General features: G+C 45.6%; 1 protein-coding gene across 3 annotated transcripts in view; it reads right to left on the bottom strand.

The window, feature by feature from the left end:
* Positions 1-17,815, bottom strand: part of LOC124615346 (SHC-transforming protein 4) — a 100,676-nt gene that overhangs the window by 10,961 nt on the left and 71,900 nt on the right. For all 3 annotated transcript variants that reach the window (XM_047143153.1, XM_047143156.1, XM_047143155.1), the window contains 3 exons: positions 10,877-11,070; positions 5,713-5,835; positions 5,419-5,528 (listed from right to left, as the gene is read on the bottom strand). In XM_047143153.1, coding sequence (XP_046999109.1) covers positions 5,419-5,528; positions 5,713-5,835; positions 10,877-11,070 — 427 coding nt within the window. The remainder of the gene's footprint in view (positions 1-5,418; positions 5,529-5,712; positions 5,836-10,876; positions 11,071-17,815) is intronic.

The raw sequence follows: 17,815 nt of genomic DNA, 5'->3' as shown, positions 1-17,815 counted from the left end.
TTTGGGGAGCAAAATAACTGATGATGGTCGAAGTAGAGAGGATATAAAATGTAGACTGGCAATGGGAAGGAAAATGTTTCTGAAGAAGAGAAATTTGTTAACATCGAGTATAGATTTAAGTGTCAGGAAGTCGTTTCTGAAAGTATTTGTACGGAGTGTAGCCATGTATGGAAGTGAAACATGGACGATAAATAGTTTAGACAAGAAGAGAATATAAGCTTTCAAAATGTGGTGCTACAGAAGAATGCTGAAGATTAGATGGGTAATCACATAACTAATGAGGAGGTGTTGAATAGAATTGGGGAGAAGAGGAATTTGTGGCACAACTTGACTAGAAAAAGGGATCGGTTGGTAGGACATGTTCTGAGGCATCAAGGGATCACCAATTTGGTACTGGAGGGCAGCACGGAGGGTAAAAATCTTAGAGGGAGACCAAGAGATGAATACTCTAAGCAGATTCAGAAGAATGCAGGCTGCAGTAGGTACTGGGAGATGAAGAATCTTGCACAAGATAGAGTAGTGTGGAGAGCTGCATCAAACCAGTCTCAGGACTGAAGACCACAACAACAACAACATATGACTTGTCATTTCAAAGGTAGCTCTTGGTTTGATATTTTATGTTTCGCCAGTTACAGGGCTGGTGTAGGTGGTAGTAGGAGGGTGCATGGGGCAACTCTTGTAGTGAGGACAGTGACAGGGTTAGGAGACATAGGATAGGGAGATGGGTGCAGAAGGAGCATAGGGCCTGACAAGGATATGTGGAGATTGGGAGGGTGATGGAAGGCTATTCTAGTTTGGTGGGCAAAATCTCATTTCAGGGCACTATTTTATGAAGTCATGACCTTGCTGAAATAGTTGATTAATACATTTGAGACTAGGTTAATACTAAGTAACAAGCGATGTACTCCTAAGTTGTTTTTTGGAGGGTTCAGCAGTACCAGGATTGGATGTGATGGCCCAGGCCATCTGCTTTTGGACTAAGCTGATGGGATAATTATGTCCAGTGAAGACCGAGGTGAGAATGGTGGTATACCACTGTGAAGAGTCTGCATCTGAACAGATACGGTTGCCTTGAATGCTGAGAAAAGGATGGCAACTGTCAAAATGTAAGTATAGTTGTTTGTTAGGAGGTTTAATGTGAACGGAAGTGCGTATCTGGACTTCAGTGAGGATGAGATCAACATCACGGAAAATTTCATGGGATTCAGAATAAGAATAGGAACATGTGAAATTTAACTGGGAGAATGTCTTTAGAGATTGTAGGAATTTTAACATGTCAGCCTCACCATGAGTCCATATGGCAAAGATGTCATTTATGTCATCAATGTTTAGATACATTGATGACGTCTTTGCCAAATGAACTCATGTCAACACTGATCTGTTAAAATTCCTACAATCTCTAAAGATGTTCTTCTAATTAAATTTCACATGGTCCTGTTTTGAATCCCATACAACTTTCCTTGATGTTGGTGTCATCCTCACTGAAGGCCAGCTACCCACTTCCACTCACATTAAACCTCCTAACAAACAACAGTACTTACATTCTACCAGTTGCCATCCTTTCCAAGTCAAATGCTCCCTCTCATACAGCCTTGACATTCAAGGCAAACTTATCTGTTCAGACGCTGACTCTTTACAGCAATACAACACCATTTTCACCTGAGCCTTCACTGGTCATAATTGCTCTATCGGTTTAGTACAAAAGTAGAGGGCCCGGGCCATCACAAACAATCCTGGTAGTGCTGTCCTCTCCAAAAAACAACTTACGAATACACCATTTGTCATTCAGTATTATCCTGATCTTGAATGTATTTATCAGCTACTTAATGACTTCTTAAAATCATGCCCTGAAATGAGATCCATTTTGCCTGAGATTTTGCCCACCACACTTAGAATAGCTTTTTGTCATCCTCCCAATTTCCACATATCCTTGTCAGGCCCTATGCTTCTACGGCATCCATCTCCCTACCCTATGGCTCGTACCCCTGAGACTATCCACACCACGAGACTTGCCCCGGACACCAGTTTCTCAGAACTCCACAAGTGGGAATTGGTGCTACAACATGTCCTTGGTTCTCACCGTCCACCTGGTCTTAATTTGCATTAATTTCTACAGTCTCTGCATTTCTTGACAGCAACTATTCTTTTCTTCACTCAGTTTTAGTTTCTACTCCCTCAATTTTCTGATCTGTCTGATTTTTGTTGTTCCCTCCCACCTCCATCACATACAATGCACTTAGTTTTTCATTCTTATCAATCCATGCACGATGTTATAGCAATAATCTCTGTCTTGCATATTTCCTTACCTTCAAAGTTTAATCTCTCAGGTTTTCAAATCTTGTCTGATGCAGTTCCCAGCAATCAGTCTTTCCTTCTCATACCTTACGGTTAATTTCCCCTACCCCAGGGTTCTGGGCGGCTTTTCTGAACTCTACCGTTCCTCCCTCCCATGAACCACGGATCTTACCGTTGGTGGGGAGGCTCGCGTGCCTCAGCGATACAGATAGCTGTGCCATAGGTGCAACCACAACGGAGGGGTATCTGTTGAGAGGCCAGACAAATGTGTGGTTCCTGAAGAGGGGCAGCAGCCTTTTCAGTAGTTGCAGGGGCAACAGTCTGGATGATTGACTGATCTGGCCTTGTAACACTACGCAAAATGGCCTTGCTGTGCTGTTACTGCAAACGGCTGAAAGCAAGGGGAAAGTACAGCTGTAATTTTTCCCGATGGCATGCAGCTTTACTGTATGATTAAATGATGATGGCATCCTCTTGTGTAAAATATTCCGGAGGTAAAATAGTCCCCCATTCGGATCTCCGGGCGGGGACTACTCAGGAGGATGTTGTTATCAGGAGAAAGAAAACTGGCGCTCTACGGATCGGAGCGTGGAATGTCAGATCCCTTAATCGGGCAAGTAGGTCAGAAAATTTAAAAAGGGAAATGGATAGGTTAAAGTTAGATATAGTGGGAATTAGTGAAGTTCGGTGGCAGGAGGAACAAGACTTCTGGTCAGGTGAATACAGGGTTATAAATACAATATCAAATAGGGGTAATGCAGGAGTAGGTTTAATAATGAATAGGAAAATAGGAATGTGGGTAAGCTACTACAAACAGCATAGTGAACGCATTATTATGGCCAAGATAGACAAGAAGCCCATGCCTACCACAGCACAGTAGTAAAAGTTTATATGCCAACTAGCTCCGCAGATGAAGAGAGTGATGAAATGTATGATGAGATAAAAGAAAGTATTCAGATAGTGAAGGGAGATGAAAATTTAATAGTCATGGGTGACTGGAACTCTATAGTAGGAAAAGGAAGCCGCCTGGTAGAATTTTGCACAGAGCGTACTTAATCATAGCTAACACTTGGTTCAAGTATCATAAAAGAAGGTTGTATACATGGAAGAAGCCTGGAGATACTAGAAGGTTTCAGATCGATTATATAATGGTAAGACAGAGATTCAGGAACCAGGTTTTAAATTGCAAGATATTTCCAGGGGCAGATGTGGACTCTGACCACAATCTATTGGTTATGAACTGTAGATTAAAACTGAAGAAACTGCAAAAAGATGGGAATTTGAGGAGATGGGACCTGGATAAACTGAAAGAACCAGAGGTTGTAGAGAGCTTCAGGGAGAGCATTAGGGAATGACTTGACAAGAATGGGGGAAAGAAATACAGTAGAAGAATGGGTACCTCTGAGAGCTGAAATAGTGAAGACAGCAGAGGAGAATGGGTGGGTTTGAGAGATGAAACAGTGAAGACCGCAGGGGACCAAGTAGGTAAAAAGACAAGGGCTAGTAGAAATCCTTGAGTAACAGGAGAGAGACTGAATTTAATTGATGAAAAGAGAAAATATAAAAATGCAGTAAATGAAGCAGGCAAAAAAGAAGTACAAACGTCTCATGAATGAGGTCTACAGGAAGTGCAAAATGGTTAAGCAGGGTTGGCTAGAGGACAAATGTAAGGGTGTAGAGGCTTATCTCACTAGGGGTAAGATACATACTGCCTACAGGAAAATTAAAGAGACCTTTGGAGAAAAGAGAACCGCCCGTATGAATATCAAGAGTTCAGATGGAAAAGCGGTCCTAAGCAAATAAGGGAATGCACAATGATGGAAGGAGTATGTAGACGGTCTACATAGGGGCGATGTACTTGAGCAAAATATTACAGACGTAGATGAAGATGAAATGAGAGATACAACACTGCATGAAAAATTTCACAGAGCACTGAAAGATCTAAGTCAAAAAAAAGGCCCCGAGAGTGGCCTTGGGCGAGCCAGGCATAAAAAGAGTACCATCTGGTGAGCATGATGTATGAGACAGGTGAAATACCCTCAGATTTCAAGAAGAATATAGTAATTTCAGTCCCAAAGAACGCAGATGTTGACAGGTGCGATAATTACTGAACTAACAGTTTAATAAGTCACAGCTGCAAAATACTAACACAAATTCTTTACAGACGAATGGAAAAAGTGGTAGAAGCTGAACTCGGGGAAGATCAGTTTGGATTCAATAGAAATGTTGGAACATGTGAGGCAATAGTGACCCTACAACATATCCCAGAAGATAGATTAATGAATGGCAAACCTATGTTTCTAGCATTTGTAGACTTAGAGAAAGCTTTTGACAACGTTGAATGGAATACTCTCTTTCAAATTCTGAAGGTGGCAGGGGTAAAATACAGGGAGCAAAAGGCTATTAGGGAATTAGATTAGGAAATGAGACACCTAAAGTAGTAGATGAATTTTGCTGTTTGGGGAGCAAAATAACTGATGACAGGATTTAAAATGTAGACTAGGCATGGCAAGGAAGGCGTTTCTGAAGAAGAGAAATTTGTTAGCATCTAGTATAGACTTCAGTGTCAGGAAGCGTTTTCTGAAAGTATTTGAATTGAGTCTAGCCATGTATGTAAGTGAAACATGGATGATAAATAGTTTAGACAAGAAGAGAATAGAAGCTTTTAAAATGTGGTGCAACAGAAGAACGCCGAAGATTAGGTGGGCAGATCATGTATCTAATGAGGAGGTACTGAACAGAATTGGGGAAAAGAGGAATTTGTGGTACAACTTGACTAGAAGAAGGGATCGGTAGTAGGACACATTCTGAGGCATCAAGGGATCACCAATTCAGTATTGGAGGGAAGCTTGGAGGGTAAAAATTGTAGCGGGAGGGACCAAGAGATGAATACACTATTCAGATTCAGAAGGATATAAGTTGCAGTAGTAACTGGAGATGGAGATGCTCGCAAAGGATAGAGTAGCACGGAGAGCTGCATCAAATCAGTCTCTGGACTGAAGACAATGACGACAATGATGATGACTACAACAACGAAAAAGTGGGGAATACAAATGATATCTGCAACCTTTACTGCGAGGAGACAGTATTATGAGTTCTAGTACTAGTCTAGTAAGTACTTACATGAGTAAGAAGTGCTTCAGCACGCTGTCGACTTACAGGTCCATGAAACCATGCTTCACGCTGCAACTGAGCTCTCTGACCAATGCCCTCCACTTCTGTTGCAAATGGTTCTGTTGGGGTAGTTTCAAAGCAGATCCAATGAAATAATTTACGCATACAATTTGATCTCTAGGAAAATGATTTTAGAAGCAAAAAGTAAGGGAACAACAGATTATGGCAACAAATAGTTGCATAGGGAGTTTATGGGATGTGTATAATGGACAACAATGCTATGTACATTCAACTTATACTTACGCATGTCAAAAACATCCCTTGTGATGACATCATTAACATATTCGTGTTCCCTACGTGGCATAGGCATTGGTGGTGGAGGAGGTGCTTCTGTGCTCAGATCAATCAGGTTACTGGTCACACCATCTGTGTAGAGAACCGATTGCATGAATCTTAATATGCATAAACATGTTTTTCACACTGTCAAAAAGTGTTAAAATTACAGCATTAAAGGCAAATGGCATTGTATTAGAAATTTTACTTATCTGCAAATGCGTAAGTGATACAGCCATAAAGAATAGTTGCAGCTTCCAATCTGAATGAATTTTTCCACCATTCATGACAAAGGTTTTATATTTAACAATGTAAAAAATTTTTGAATGTTTCACAGGTAATTTTTTTTTTTTATAATGGAGCAACAACTTCTCTTATGACAATTGACAGTAGGAAGGCAGACATCAAAACAAACTTCAAGACTAGTGATATTAGAAGTTTACCCACTGATTAAAGATATTTGTGCTTAATAGCTACAACATGACTTTTTGTGATATCTTCTTTATGGCTTATGTTTTAGACTGTAGTGTTACCAAAGATAAAATTAACAACTTAGGAATTTTCTAGACAGATGATACTATTTTCTTGTGAGGGTACAGAACTGTAGAACATAGTTGGTTACATATTTCATTGTTGGTCCATTAAAACTGTACTCATATCCGTTGTTGTTGTTGCTGTTAACAACAACAACAACAACAAATATGTGATCATGTGTAGACTTCTTGTCCAAATAGACTAATGTCCAAATTTCCCAAGATCTTGGTCTACCTCTGAAAACAATGCATAAAATGGAAAACTGTATATTAAGGGCCAGAAATATGAAAAGAACAATGCTAGCTGAGTGGAGACAAAACCTTAGTGCTTTGAAATTTACTGTAAAAGTGCTGATTGGGAAACTTTTTTACTGGAATGTTCACTTTTGCAAATACTTCAACATTTTTAGTGGACTTTGTTTTCTTATTTTTTTTTTTTTTTATCTTTCAACAAGTGACTGTTCTGCTGAGAAGCAGAAGCTTTCCCCCAATCAGTGAACTGAATGTGTATCTGATTTAAGGTATTCCTCAACATTATTTTTCTTTCCCACTTACAAAATCAGCACAATATTAATTTTGACCTTTTGTGGGTATTCACAACCATGTGACCCATACCTTAGACTGCTATAGACAGAACCTAGAAGGCACATAGTGAAGGAGTAGAACCGAAAATAAATTTATTTGAACGTTAGGGGGAGAATTTTGGTGCAGCTGGAAAACTTGACAGGTTTTCTTTTCCAGTCGCTATAGTGCAACATCTGGGTACTATATATCAGCAGATGGCTGCGAGTGTAAACAAGCTAGAATTAAGACTGCTGGAGTGGATAGGAGTGGTGTGGGCACATGAACTCAACCTCCCTCTCATGGGGCAGCAGCCCACACCTGTGTTCTGCGAAAGCAGAACCAACACACTATCACAGGGATCACTGATCCCTTCTGCTGTTGTGAGGATTGCAATCGAAATTCATGATGGGCCAGGATTAGTCTTTTTTTCACTCATTTTAACATAAGAAAAGTAAACAATGAGCAGTGCATAACACAAAGCATTTGGAAATGGTGACTGTGCAATTCCTTGTCGAGGTTGGCAGAGTATTGTTAATGAGATAGTTCCGGCCCAACCTCTAATGGTATTCGACACAACCACAGTTCAAAACACACACCACTGAAAACTGCCGTGATAAAAGTGTCTACATTATACCAACTTTTGAACTTTACTTAACAAACAAATGTACAAATTTGTTTGTTCTAAGATGCTAGGTCCCACAAACGAGTACTATGTTGCGTTACATGGTGTTTTTATCTTATACAGACCTTTCAAGCACCTACCACTGGCATGACACCAGAAACAAGAAGCACACTTACACATCATTGTGTTTGTGCACTTTTTATGCTGCAAGCATGTTGTTCTGCACATCATCTTTCCAAATTGGGCTTTGCCAAACAATGTGCAACACCAGTAACATAAAATGTTACATTTCGATATTCATATGCAGAAAATAAACCTATTTAAAACTATTTCTAATAAAATAGTTAATTTGGATACAAATACCTATGAAATAATGTAATTTCACATTTTTGAATTTAGAGAGAGAATTCACAGCTATACTCTTATTTATTGCAAAATGCAAATTTTTAAGGTCTCTATTTATAGATCAACAAATTTCCTGTCAGAAGCAAATCACAGGCCACTGATTCCATTAAAACTTCTTGCATTAATATTCCACAATGTGTCCCATCCATAACTGAAAATTGCATTGACCATGACAGTACTGCGGCTTTTCCCTTCTCAATCAGCCAACCACAGGAAACTGCATATGAAATGATTTCTTTTCCGTATCTGTCCATATTCCTGATATAATAAGCAGTTTCCTCAAACTGGGGAAGTATCAAGAATGGGGTCCCACAGGGTAGTCTTGGGCCCCGTATTGTTCTTAATATATATGACTTGCCACCCTCTATTCATGAAGATGCAAAGCCAGTTCTTTATGCTGAAGATACAAGTATAGTAATCACACCCAACAAAGAAGAATTAGTTCACGTAATTGTAAATAGTGTCATTCAGAAAATTAATAGGTGGTTCTCTGAAAATGGATTCATTAAATTTTAATAACACAAAATATACGCAGTTCTGTACAGTAAATGTCATAACACCATTATGTACAAAGTTTGAACAGAAGTCTGAAGCCAAGTCGGAATATTTCAAATTTTTGGGTGCATGCAACGGTGACAGACTGAATTGGAAGAAACACACTGATGATCTACTGAAACATTCCGAGTTCAGCTACTTATGCTGTTTGGGTTACTGAAAATTTTGGTGACAAACATAACAGTAAATTAGCTTACTTGCCTATTTTCATTCACTATGTATTTTGGGGTAATTCATCATTAAGGAAACACACACACACACACACACACACACACACACACACACACTCTCTCTCTCTCTCTCTCTCTCTCTCTCTCTCTCTCTCTCTCTCTCTTATGAAATTTGTTATTAATAGGCCATCCAAAAAGCAATGGTAATGCGTGTAGCTACAGCACTAGGAGAAAGGCTGATGATCTTCACTATTCTGGGTTAAATCTACCTTTTGCTACAAAAGTCTTTTGTCACATACCAAATAGTATCAGAAGTCTCACAGATAGATAACCAGAGTTTAAAAACAAATTAGAAGAAGCTCTGAATGACAACTCCTACTCAACAGATGAATTTTTAGATATAAATTAGTAATCACACACACATTAAAATAAAAAAAGGTGATTTATACCATGTAATGAAACTTTTGTGAAAACTGACATGTTACACATCATTATAAAGTGTTGCAGTCATGATCTATGAAACAAGTATTAATGAGATCTAATCTATTCATTTTTAATTCTTTCATCATGATCTTACATGTAAGAAGTGACAACTTACTTCTAACTTAAAAATGTTGTAAAGTAATTAGGAAAAACATTATTTACGACATTTCAATGAGATTTATTGGAAAGTGTCCCCTAATCTGTGAGGAAACATTCAGTCAGTTTGAATGCTTATCTATCATACGCTGTATGTGACACTAGTCATTTGAAGAAATAGCTGAGTGGCCTTGTTGCTTACTTAATTTTCTGACCTTACTTTGTCTATATAACAGTTATAGTGACAAGTCTAATTTTAATCATCCAAGTTGGATCCTGATAAGAATACTGAAGGAAATTACCATGAATAAGTAACACACAACTTCTGTACAAAGGGACTGTCTTAAGTATGGGAAATAACTGCACAAAGAAACAGACATGTATGCCATGAATAAGTGTAAAATATATCTGGTGCTATAAATTTGTAAGATGTAATTACACTATGTGGTCAAAAGTATCTGGGCACCCCCAAAAACTTACTTTTTCCTATTAGGTGCATTGTGCTGCCACCTACTGCCTGGTACTCCATATCAGCGACCTCAGTAGTCATTAGACATCGTGAGAGAGCAGAATGGGGCACTCTGCAGAACTTGTGGACTTCAAACGTGGTCAGGTGATTGGGTGTCACTTGTGTCATATGTCTGTACACAGGATTTCCACACTCCTAAACGTCCCTAGGTCCACTATTTCCGATGTGATAGTGAAGTGGAAATGTGAAGGGATACGTACAGCACAAAAGCGTACAAGCTGACCTCATTTGTTGAATGACAGAGACCGCTGACAGTTGAAGAGGGTCGTAATGTGTAATAGGCAGACATCTATCCAGACCATCACAAAGGAATTCAAAACTGCATCAGGATCCACTGCTAGTACTATGACAGTTAGGCAGGAGGTGAGAAAACTTGGATTTCATGGTTGAACGGCTGCTCATAAGCCATAATCCACACATCACACTGGTAAATGCCAGATGACACATCACTTGGTGTAAGGAGCGTACACATTGGACGATTCAACAGCAGAAAAATGTCGTGTGGAGTGACGAATCACGGTACACAATTTGGTGATCCGATGGCAGGGTGTGGGTACGGCGAACGCCTGGTGAACGTCATCTGCCAATGTGTGTAGTGCCAACAATAAAATTCGGACGTGGTGGTGTTATGGTGTGGTGGTGTTTTTCATGGAGGGGGCTTGCACCCCTTGTTGTTTTGCACGGCACTATCACAGCACAAGCATACATTGAAGTTTTAAGCACCTTCTTGCTTCCCACTGTTGAAGAGCAATTCGGGGATGGCGAATGCATCTTTCAACATGGTCGAGCACCTGTTCATAATGCACGGCCTACGGTGGAGTGGTTATATGACAATAACATCCCTGCAATGGACTGGCCTGCACAGAGTTCTGTGCCTGAATCCTAAAGAACATCTTTGGGAAGTTTTGGAATGCTGTCTTTTAGCCAGGACTCACCGACTGATATCAATACTTCTCCTGAGTGCAGCACTCCATGAAGAATGGGCTGCTGCTATTCCCAAAGAAACCTTCCAGTGCCTGATTGAATGTATGCCTGTGAGAGTGGAAGCTGTCATCAAGGCTAAGGGTGGGCCAACACCATACTGAACTCCAGCATTACCGATGGAGGGCGCCACAAACTTTTAAGTTATTTTCAGCCAGGTGTCTGGATACTTTTTATCACATAGTGTACTACTTACCTCTGCTTGTTGAGCGGTCTGTGGTTGATGGGAACACACTGTTTGTACCACTGCCAACAGCTGTAACTGTACGAGTCTCACGCTGCATTCCAGCTGGCATCGGGGGAACAGGTGGTGGTGGCCCTAGTTCTGGTGGTACCTTGCCTGGCAGATCATTATAATATTCTCGGTCTGCACCCACAACACCACCAGATCTGTAAAAAGTATTTTTCAGTGTCCCCACATAGTCCACAAGCCAGCAATGGTTAGAGAATAATCTGCAGCAAAATACCCCACTTTACACAAAAATTAAAAAATGCTGGAAATTCAAATAATGCTTACTAGATCTCTAATCTTAAAAGCCTGTCTACCGAGATGGACGTAAGGATGATCATTATCAAATGAGTAGATATCAGTACTTCTGTTGACAATAACATTGGCGTTGACAGCCAATATTCAATAATTTCATGGCTCATAAGGAATAATAAAGAAATGCTACTGAAATTATCAAGTGGTGTGAGTAACAATACTCTTTCACTACTGGTTTTATGGTAATTAAAATATGTGCAATACCTATATGGATATAGAAAAAGTGCAATAGTAAAAACTATATACAATGCAGAGTCTATAATGAAGATATCTCACTTTAATAACTTTGGTCAGTGATATTAAGCATGGACCCAATACCCTGGGAAAGTGGCTGAGTAGGGTATGCAAATTAAATGTATGAAGAAAGATGCTGGTAATTTAATAGAACTGTATTTTTAAGAACCTTGTCCTGATCTGAGTTACGAAGGATTGGGTGGTGGTGGTTGTTGGGATGTTTAAAGGGGGACTAAACAGCTAAGGTCATCAGTCCCCCATTCCAAAAAAAAAGGCGAGACGGAACTGAACGAAGCAGGTGAAACCCCAAGGGGAAGGAGACTCCCCCAGGCCCTAAAAGAACACAAATGCGGTAACGAACACTACAGACACGAAGACACCAGACAAAAGGAAACAGAACAAAAGAAGATGACCAGAGACTGGCTGACTGACCACGACAACAAAAAAGGGAAAGAGTCAACCAACCGACTACACACTAAAATCTGCAACCAAATATGAGAGACTCGAGGACAAGAGACACACAAAGGGAAAGGTGCAGGACCACTCTAAATGGAACCATAAAAAGGACCAGCACGGATGAAATGTAAAACACTGTCAGCCACGGAGGCATCGTCGCATAAAATCAAAGGCAAGGTACCTGGGAGATTAAAAGACTGCCGAAGGGTGCGCAGTCGGGGACACTCCAATAAAACGTGGGCGACCGTCAGCCGGGACCCACACCGACACAGGGGGGGATCCTCCCGACGCAAAAGATGGCCGTGCGTCAGGTATGTATGGCCGATGTGGAGCCGACACAGGATAACAGACTCCCTGCGAGAAGACCACAGGGAGGAGCGCCACACATCGGTCGTCTCCTTGACAGCCCGCAGTTTATTTGGGGCTGTCATGCCACGCCACTCAACAGACCACACCCCAAGCACCTTACGGCGCAACACCAGCTGCAGGTCGCGAGCTGTGAGGCCGATCTCCAAAGCTGGGGCGTCGATCGCCCCTTTGGCCAGCCTGTCAACACGTTCGTTCCCCGGGATGCCAACATGACCTGGCGTCCAAACCAAGACCACCGAATGACCAGAACGGGCAATGGCGGAAACAGACTCCTGAATAGAGGACACCAGAGGAGAAGAGGGATAGCAGCGGTCGATGGCCTGAAGGCTGCTCAGGGAGTCACTGCAGATGACGATGGACCTACCTGAGCAGAAACGCATATGCTCAAGAGCGCGCAAGATGGCCACCAGCTCTGCAGTAAAAATACTGCAGCCAGCCGGCAAGGAGCATTGCTCAACATGGGCAGCGTGAGCAAAAGCGTAGGCAGTGCGACCATCAACCAGGGAACCATCAGTGTAGACAGGCTCACAGCCCGGAAATGATTCGAGGAGCGCAAGAAAACGGCGACGGAGGGCCACAGGCGGAACTGAGTCCTTAGGTCCCTGTGCCAAATCCAGACGGACGGACGGCCGGGACAAACACCAGGGAGGCGTAGGTGTACGGACCCGGAAGGGACGCAGAAGAGGGAATGACCCCAGTTCTGACAGCAGGGACTGGACACGGACAGCTACGGAAAGCCCAGACCTAGGTCGCCGTTCGGGCAGATGGAGGACCATGGCAGGGAAAAGCAGGCGACGATTGGGATGGCCTGGCGAGCAATGCACGTGGATAGCATAGTCGGCGAGCAGACAATGGCGGCGAATCCGCAGCGGGGGAACCCCGGCCTCCACCAGTAGACTATCCACGGGGCTGGTGCGAAAAGCGCCAGTTGCAAGCCGAACCCCACAGTGGTGTATGGGGTCTAACAACTTCAACACTGAGGGGGACGCAGACCCATAGGCCAGGCTCCCATAATCACGCCGGGACTGCACAAGGGCTCTGTACAATCGCAGAAGCGTGCAGCGATCTGCACCCCAAGAAGTGTGGCTAAGGCAGCGGAGGGCGTTGAGGTGCCGCCAGCATTTTTGCTTCAGCTGAGTAACATGAGGAACCCATGTGAGCCGGGCATCAAACACGAGTCCCAAGAAGCGGCAAGTGTCCACCACGTCAAGCAGGTGGCCGTCGAGGTAAAGTTCAGGATGAGGGTGGGCCGTCCGACACCTGCAGAAGTGCAAAACTCGAGTCTTGGCTGCAGAGAACTGAAAACCATGAGTCAGAGCCCATGATGCTGCCTTGCGAATGGCGACTTGCAGCCTGCGTTCGGCGACTCCCGTAGTCGTGGAGCTAAATGAGATGCAGAAGTCGTCGGCATACAAAGAAGGAGACACCGACGACCCCACGGCTGCAGCCAGGCCATTAATGGCCACTAGAAATAAGGAGACGCTCAACACCGAGCCCTGCGGGACCCCATTTTCCTGTATATAAGATGAACTAGAGGCGACACCGACTTGCACCCGGAAAGAGCGGCGCAATAAAAAGGTTTGAAGAAAAGCCGGGAGCCGACCACGAAGACCCCACTCATACAACGTGGTGAGGATGTGATGCCTCCATGTGGTGTCATAAGCCGGGAGCCGACCACGAAGACCCCACTCATACAACGTGGCGAGGATGTGATGCCTCCATGTGGTGTCATACGCCTTCCGCAGATCGAAAAATACAGCAACGAGATGCTGACGTTGGGCAAAGGCCGTACGAATAGCAGATTCCAGCCGCACCAAATTGTCCGTGGCAGACCGGCCTGATGGAAGCCACCCTGGGATGGAGCAAGGAGACCGCACGACTCAAGGACCCAACACAAACGCCGCCCCACCATACGTTCGAGCAATTTGCACAAAACGTTGGTGAGGGTAATGGGACGATAGCTGTCCACCGCCAGTGGGTCCGCACCGGGCTTCAAGATGGGGACAATAAGACCCTCTCGCCATTGCGACGGGAACACGCCCTCGCTCCAAATGCGGTTAAAGATGGTGAGGATGTGTCGCTGGCAGTCCCTGGAGAGATGCCTCAGCATCTGTGCGTGGATGCAGTCCGGTCCTGGTGCTGTATCAGGGCAATCGGCGAGGGCAGCGAGGAATTCCCTCTCGCTGAAAGGAGCATTGTATTTTTCAGGACGACGCGTGCGGAACGATAACGGTGTCTGCTCGGCTCGCTCCTTGAGAGAGCGAAAGGCGGGGGGATAAGTTGCAGTTGCAGAGCTCTTAGCAAAGTGCGCAGCAAGGTGTTCAGCAATGGCGGCAGCGTCCGTGCAGACAGCGCCGTCCAAGGAGATCCCAGGGACACCCATAGGGGTCTGGTATCCATAAATCCGCCGGATCCGGGACCACACGAGCAAGGGAGAGACACGGGAGCCCAAGGATGAGACATACCTCTCCCAGCACTCCTGCTTACGCCGTGCAATAAGACGACGGGCCAAGGCACGGAGCCTCTTAAAGGCGATGAGGGTCTCTAGAGACGGGTGCCGCCTATGACGCTGGAGAGCCCGCCGACGGTCGCGAATAGCCTCAGCAATCTCCGGCGACCACCAGGGTACAGCCTTCCTCCGAGGGAGGCCAGAAGAGCGGGGGATGGCAGCCTCGGCCGCCGAAATAATTGACGTGGTAAGACGCGGACCACCTCGTCAATGTCACCCTGTGGGGGAGACTCAAAGGTTGCAGCGGAGGTAAAAGCCGCCCAGTCAGTCCTATGGAGAGCCCAGCGGGGCTGCCGCCCAGAAGAACGACACTGGGGTTGTTGTGGCGTAACAAGCTAGTTACGCCACACTGAGAAGGGACCCGAAAGGCACGCGTACACACACGCCGACTGGCGTCAAGTCTGGAACAGGATAACTATTGAATGGTAGCAAGAAAAGTACGTAGCTGCTTTATACTTAACTTTTAATCTTTGTTGGTTTACAACGTTCTTCTTGAGACATTTATACGATAACTCTCAAACTAGGTAGTAAGGCTAATGGCGCCTTGCTAGGTCGTAGTCATGGACTTAGCAGAAGGCTATTCTAACTGTCTCTCGGCAAATGAGAGGAAGGCTTCGTCCGTATTGTCGCTAGCAATGTCGTCCGTACAACTGGGGCGAGTGCTCGTCCGTATCTCGAGACCTGCCTTGTGGTGGCGCTCAGTCTGCGATCACACAGTGGCGACACGCGGGTCCGACATGTACTAAACGGACCGCGGCCGATTTAAGCTACCACCTAGCAAGTGTGGTGTCAGGCGATGACACCACAGGGGTAGTGACAAATAGATGGGAAAATGGTCACTACCGCACAGGTCAGGGTGCACCCTCCAGTGGAGGGATGGGACAAGTCCGAGGCTGCAAAGAGAGAGATCGATGGCCGAGAACGAGCCATGGGCAACACTGAAATGCGTGGGAGCACCGGTGTTCAAGAGGCTAAGGTGGAGGTGAGCCAACAAATGCTCCACGGCCCGACCACGGTCATCAGAGACAGTCCCACCCCATAGAGGGTTGTGGGCATTGAAATCGCCCAGAAGCAGCAATGGTGGCGGGAGTTGAGCCAGCAGCGCAGCCAAGACATGTCGGGGGAGCTCCCCATCTGGAGGAATGTAAACAGAGCAAACAGTAATAGCCGGCGAGAGCTCAACCCTGGCAGCAACTGCCTCTAAAGGCATCTGAAGGGGTACTGGCGAGCTACAGACAGAGTGGTGAACAAAGAGGCAAACCCCACGTTGACGCTCGTTGACAGGCAGCACGGTTCTTATAGTATCCCCGATAACCGCGAAGGGGGGGGGGGGGGGGGGGGGGGGGGTCCGCAGTGTAGGAAACCAAGTTTCCTGCAGAGCAATGCAGAGAACAGGGGAATCACTCAGAAGCATCCGGAGCTCAGGCAGGTGGTGGAAATAACCGCCGCAGTTCCATTGGAGAATGGAAGCAGGAAGGGACTGGGAGGGCGTGAATGGGACTAAGAGGCAGACAGCGCTTCAGAGCCAACTGCCGCCACCGGGAGAGAGTCAGCTGAGTCCATAGGAGAGGCCCCCATGGGTTCCGTGAGGGCGAGATCCGCGGCAGAGGCGAGGATCTCCACCTCATCCCCGGAGCCAGGACTATGTACAGCAGGCGGTGCTGAAACCGCCGGAACGTCCTTCTTCTTGGACACATGCCGTTCCTTCTTCTCACGTCGGCCCTTAGGCTGAGAGGGCTGGGAGAGCTTCTCTGAAGGAGCGTCGGAGGCTGACGACGACTCAGAAGCCCTACGACCAGCAGTTGGCGGAACCGTCAGCCACTGGCTGACATCTGGCTGGGAAGGAGAAGAAACGGAGGAAGGGAGAGCCCCGAGGGACCCCTTCCGCGAGAGAGAACCGGCGGAGGCAACGCCGGCGGAGAAGGAGGGGGAGGGATCGAGCCTCCCGGTTGTGGAGCAGATGGCACTCCCGAAGTAAGCGTGGGGGGAGCGACAGAAGAGGGTTTGCCCCCAACTGCTAAGGGGGCAACAGAGGAAGGCGTGCCCCCAGACACGAGGGGGGCAGACAGAGATACACGGCCCCGAGGGCCCACTGAAGGCGGCACAGATGAGGCGACAACCGTCGCTCGCGTGGGCGACGATAACATGGCTGCAGCATAAGATGTGCGAATGGAAGCAGGATACAACCTTTCATATTTCAGTTTTGCCTCTCGATAAGTAAGCCGGTCCAGGGTCTTAAATTCCATGATCTTCAGCTCCTTATGAAGAACCGGGCAATCCGGCGAGCATGGAGAGTGGTGCTCCCCACAGTTGACACATACAGGCGGAGGCGCACATGGAGAATCGGGATGAGAGGGGCGTCCGCAATCTCAACATGTAGCGCTGGATGGACAACGGGAGGACATATGCCCAAACTTCCAGCACTGGAAGCACCGCATCGGGGGAGGGACGTATGGCTTCACGTCGCAACGGTAAACCATCACCTTGACCTTCTGGGGCAAGACATCACCCTCGAAGGCCAAGATAAAGGCACCGGTGGCCACCCTGTTCGTCTTGGGCCCTCTATGTACATGACGGACAAAATGGACACCACGTCGTTCCAAGTCGGCTCTCAGCTCATCATCGGATTGTAACAAGAGGTCACGATGGTAAATAATCCCCTGGACCATATTTAAGCTACTGTGGGGAGTGACGGTAACAGGGACGTCACCCAGCTTATCGCACAAGAGCAATGCTCGTGACTGGGCTGGGGAGGACGTCTTGAGGAGGATGGACCCATTTCTCATTTTAGACAACCCCGCCACTTCCCCAAACTTATCCTCCAGGTGTTCCACAAAAAACAGAGGCTTCGTCATAAGAAAGGAGTCACCATCAGTCCTGCTGCAGACAAGGTATTGCGGTACGTAAGGCTCCCGCTTGGCACTAGATCGGCGTCCCTCCCATGGCGCAGCCAACGAGGGGAACGACTGAGGGTCATATTGTGCAGCATCAAAGTCTACTCTACCACGCTTAGAGACGCTGGT

This window comes from Schistocerca americana, chromosome 5, assembly GCF_021461395.2.
Source record: "Schistocerca americana isolate TAMUIC-IGC-003095 chromosome 5, iqSchAmer2.1, whole genome shotgun sequence".
In the NCBI taxonomy this organism is placed as follows: Eukaryota; Metazoa; Arthropoda; class Insecta; order Orthoptera; family Acrididae; genus Schistocerca; species Schistocerca americana.
The sequence above is the reverse complement of the archived record's forward strand: the minus strand, read 5'-3'. Positions and strand labels throughout refer to the sequence as shown.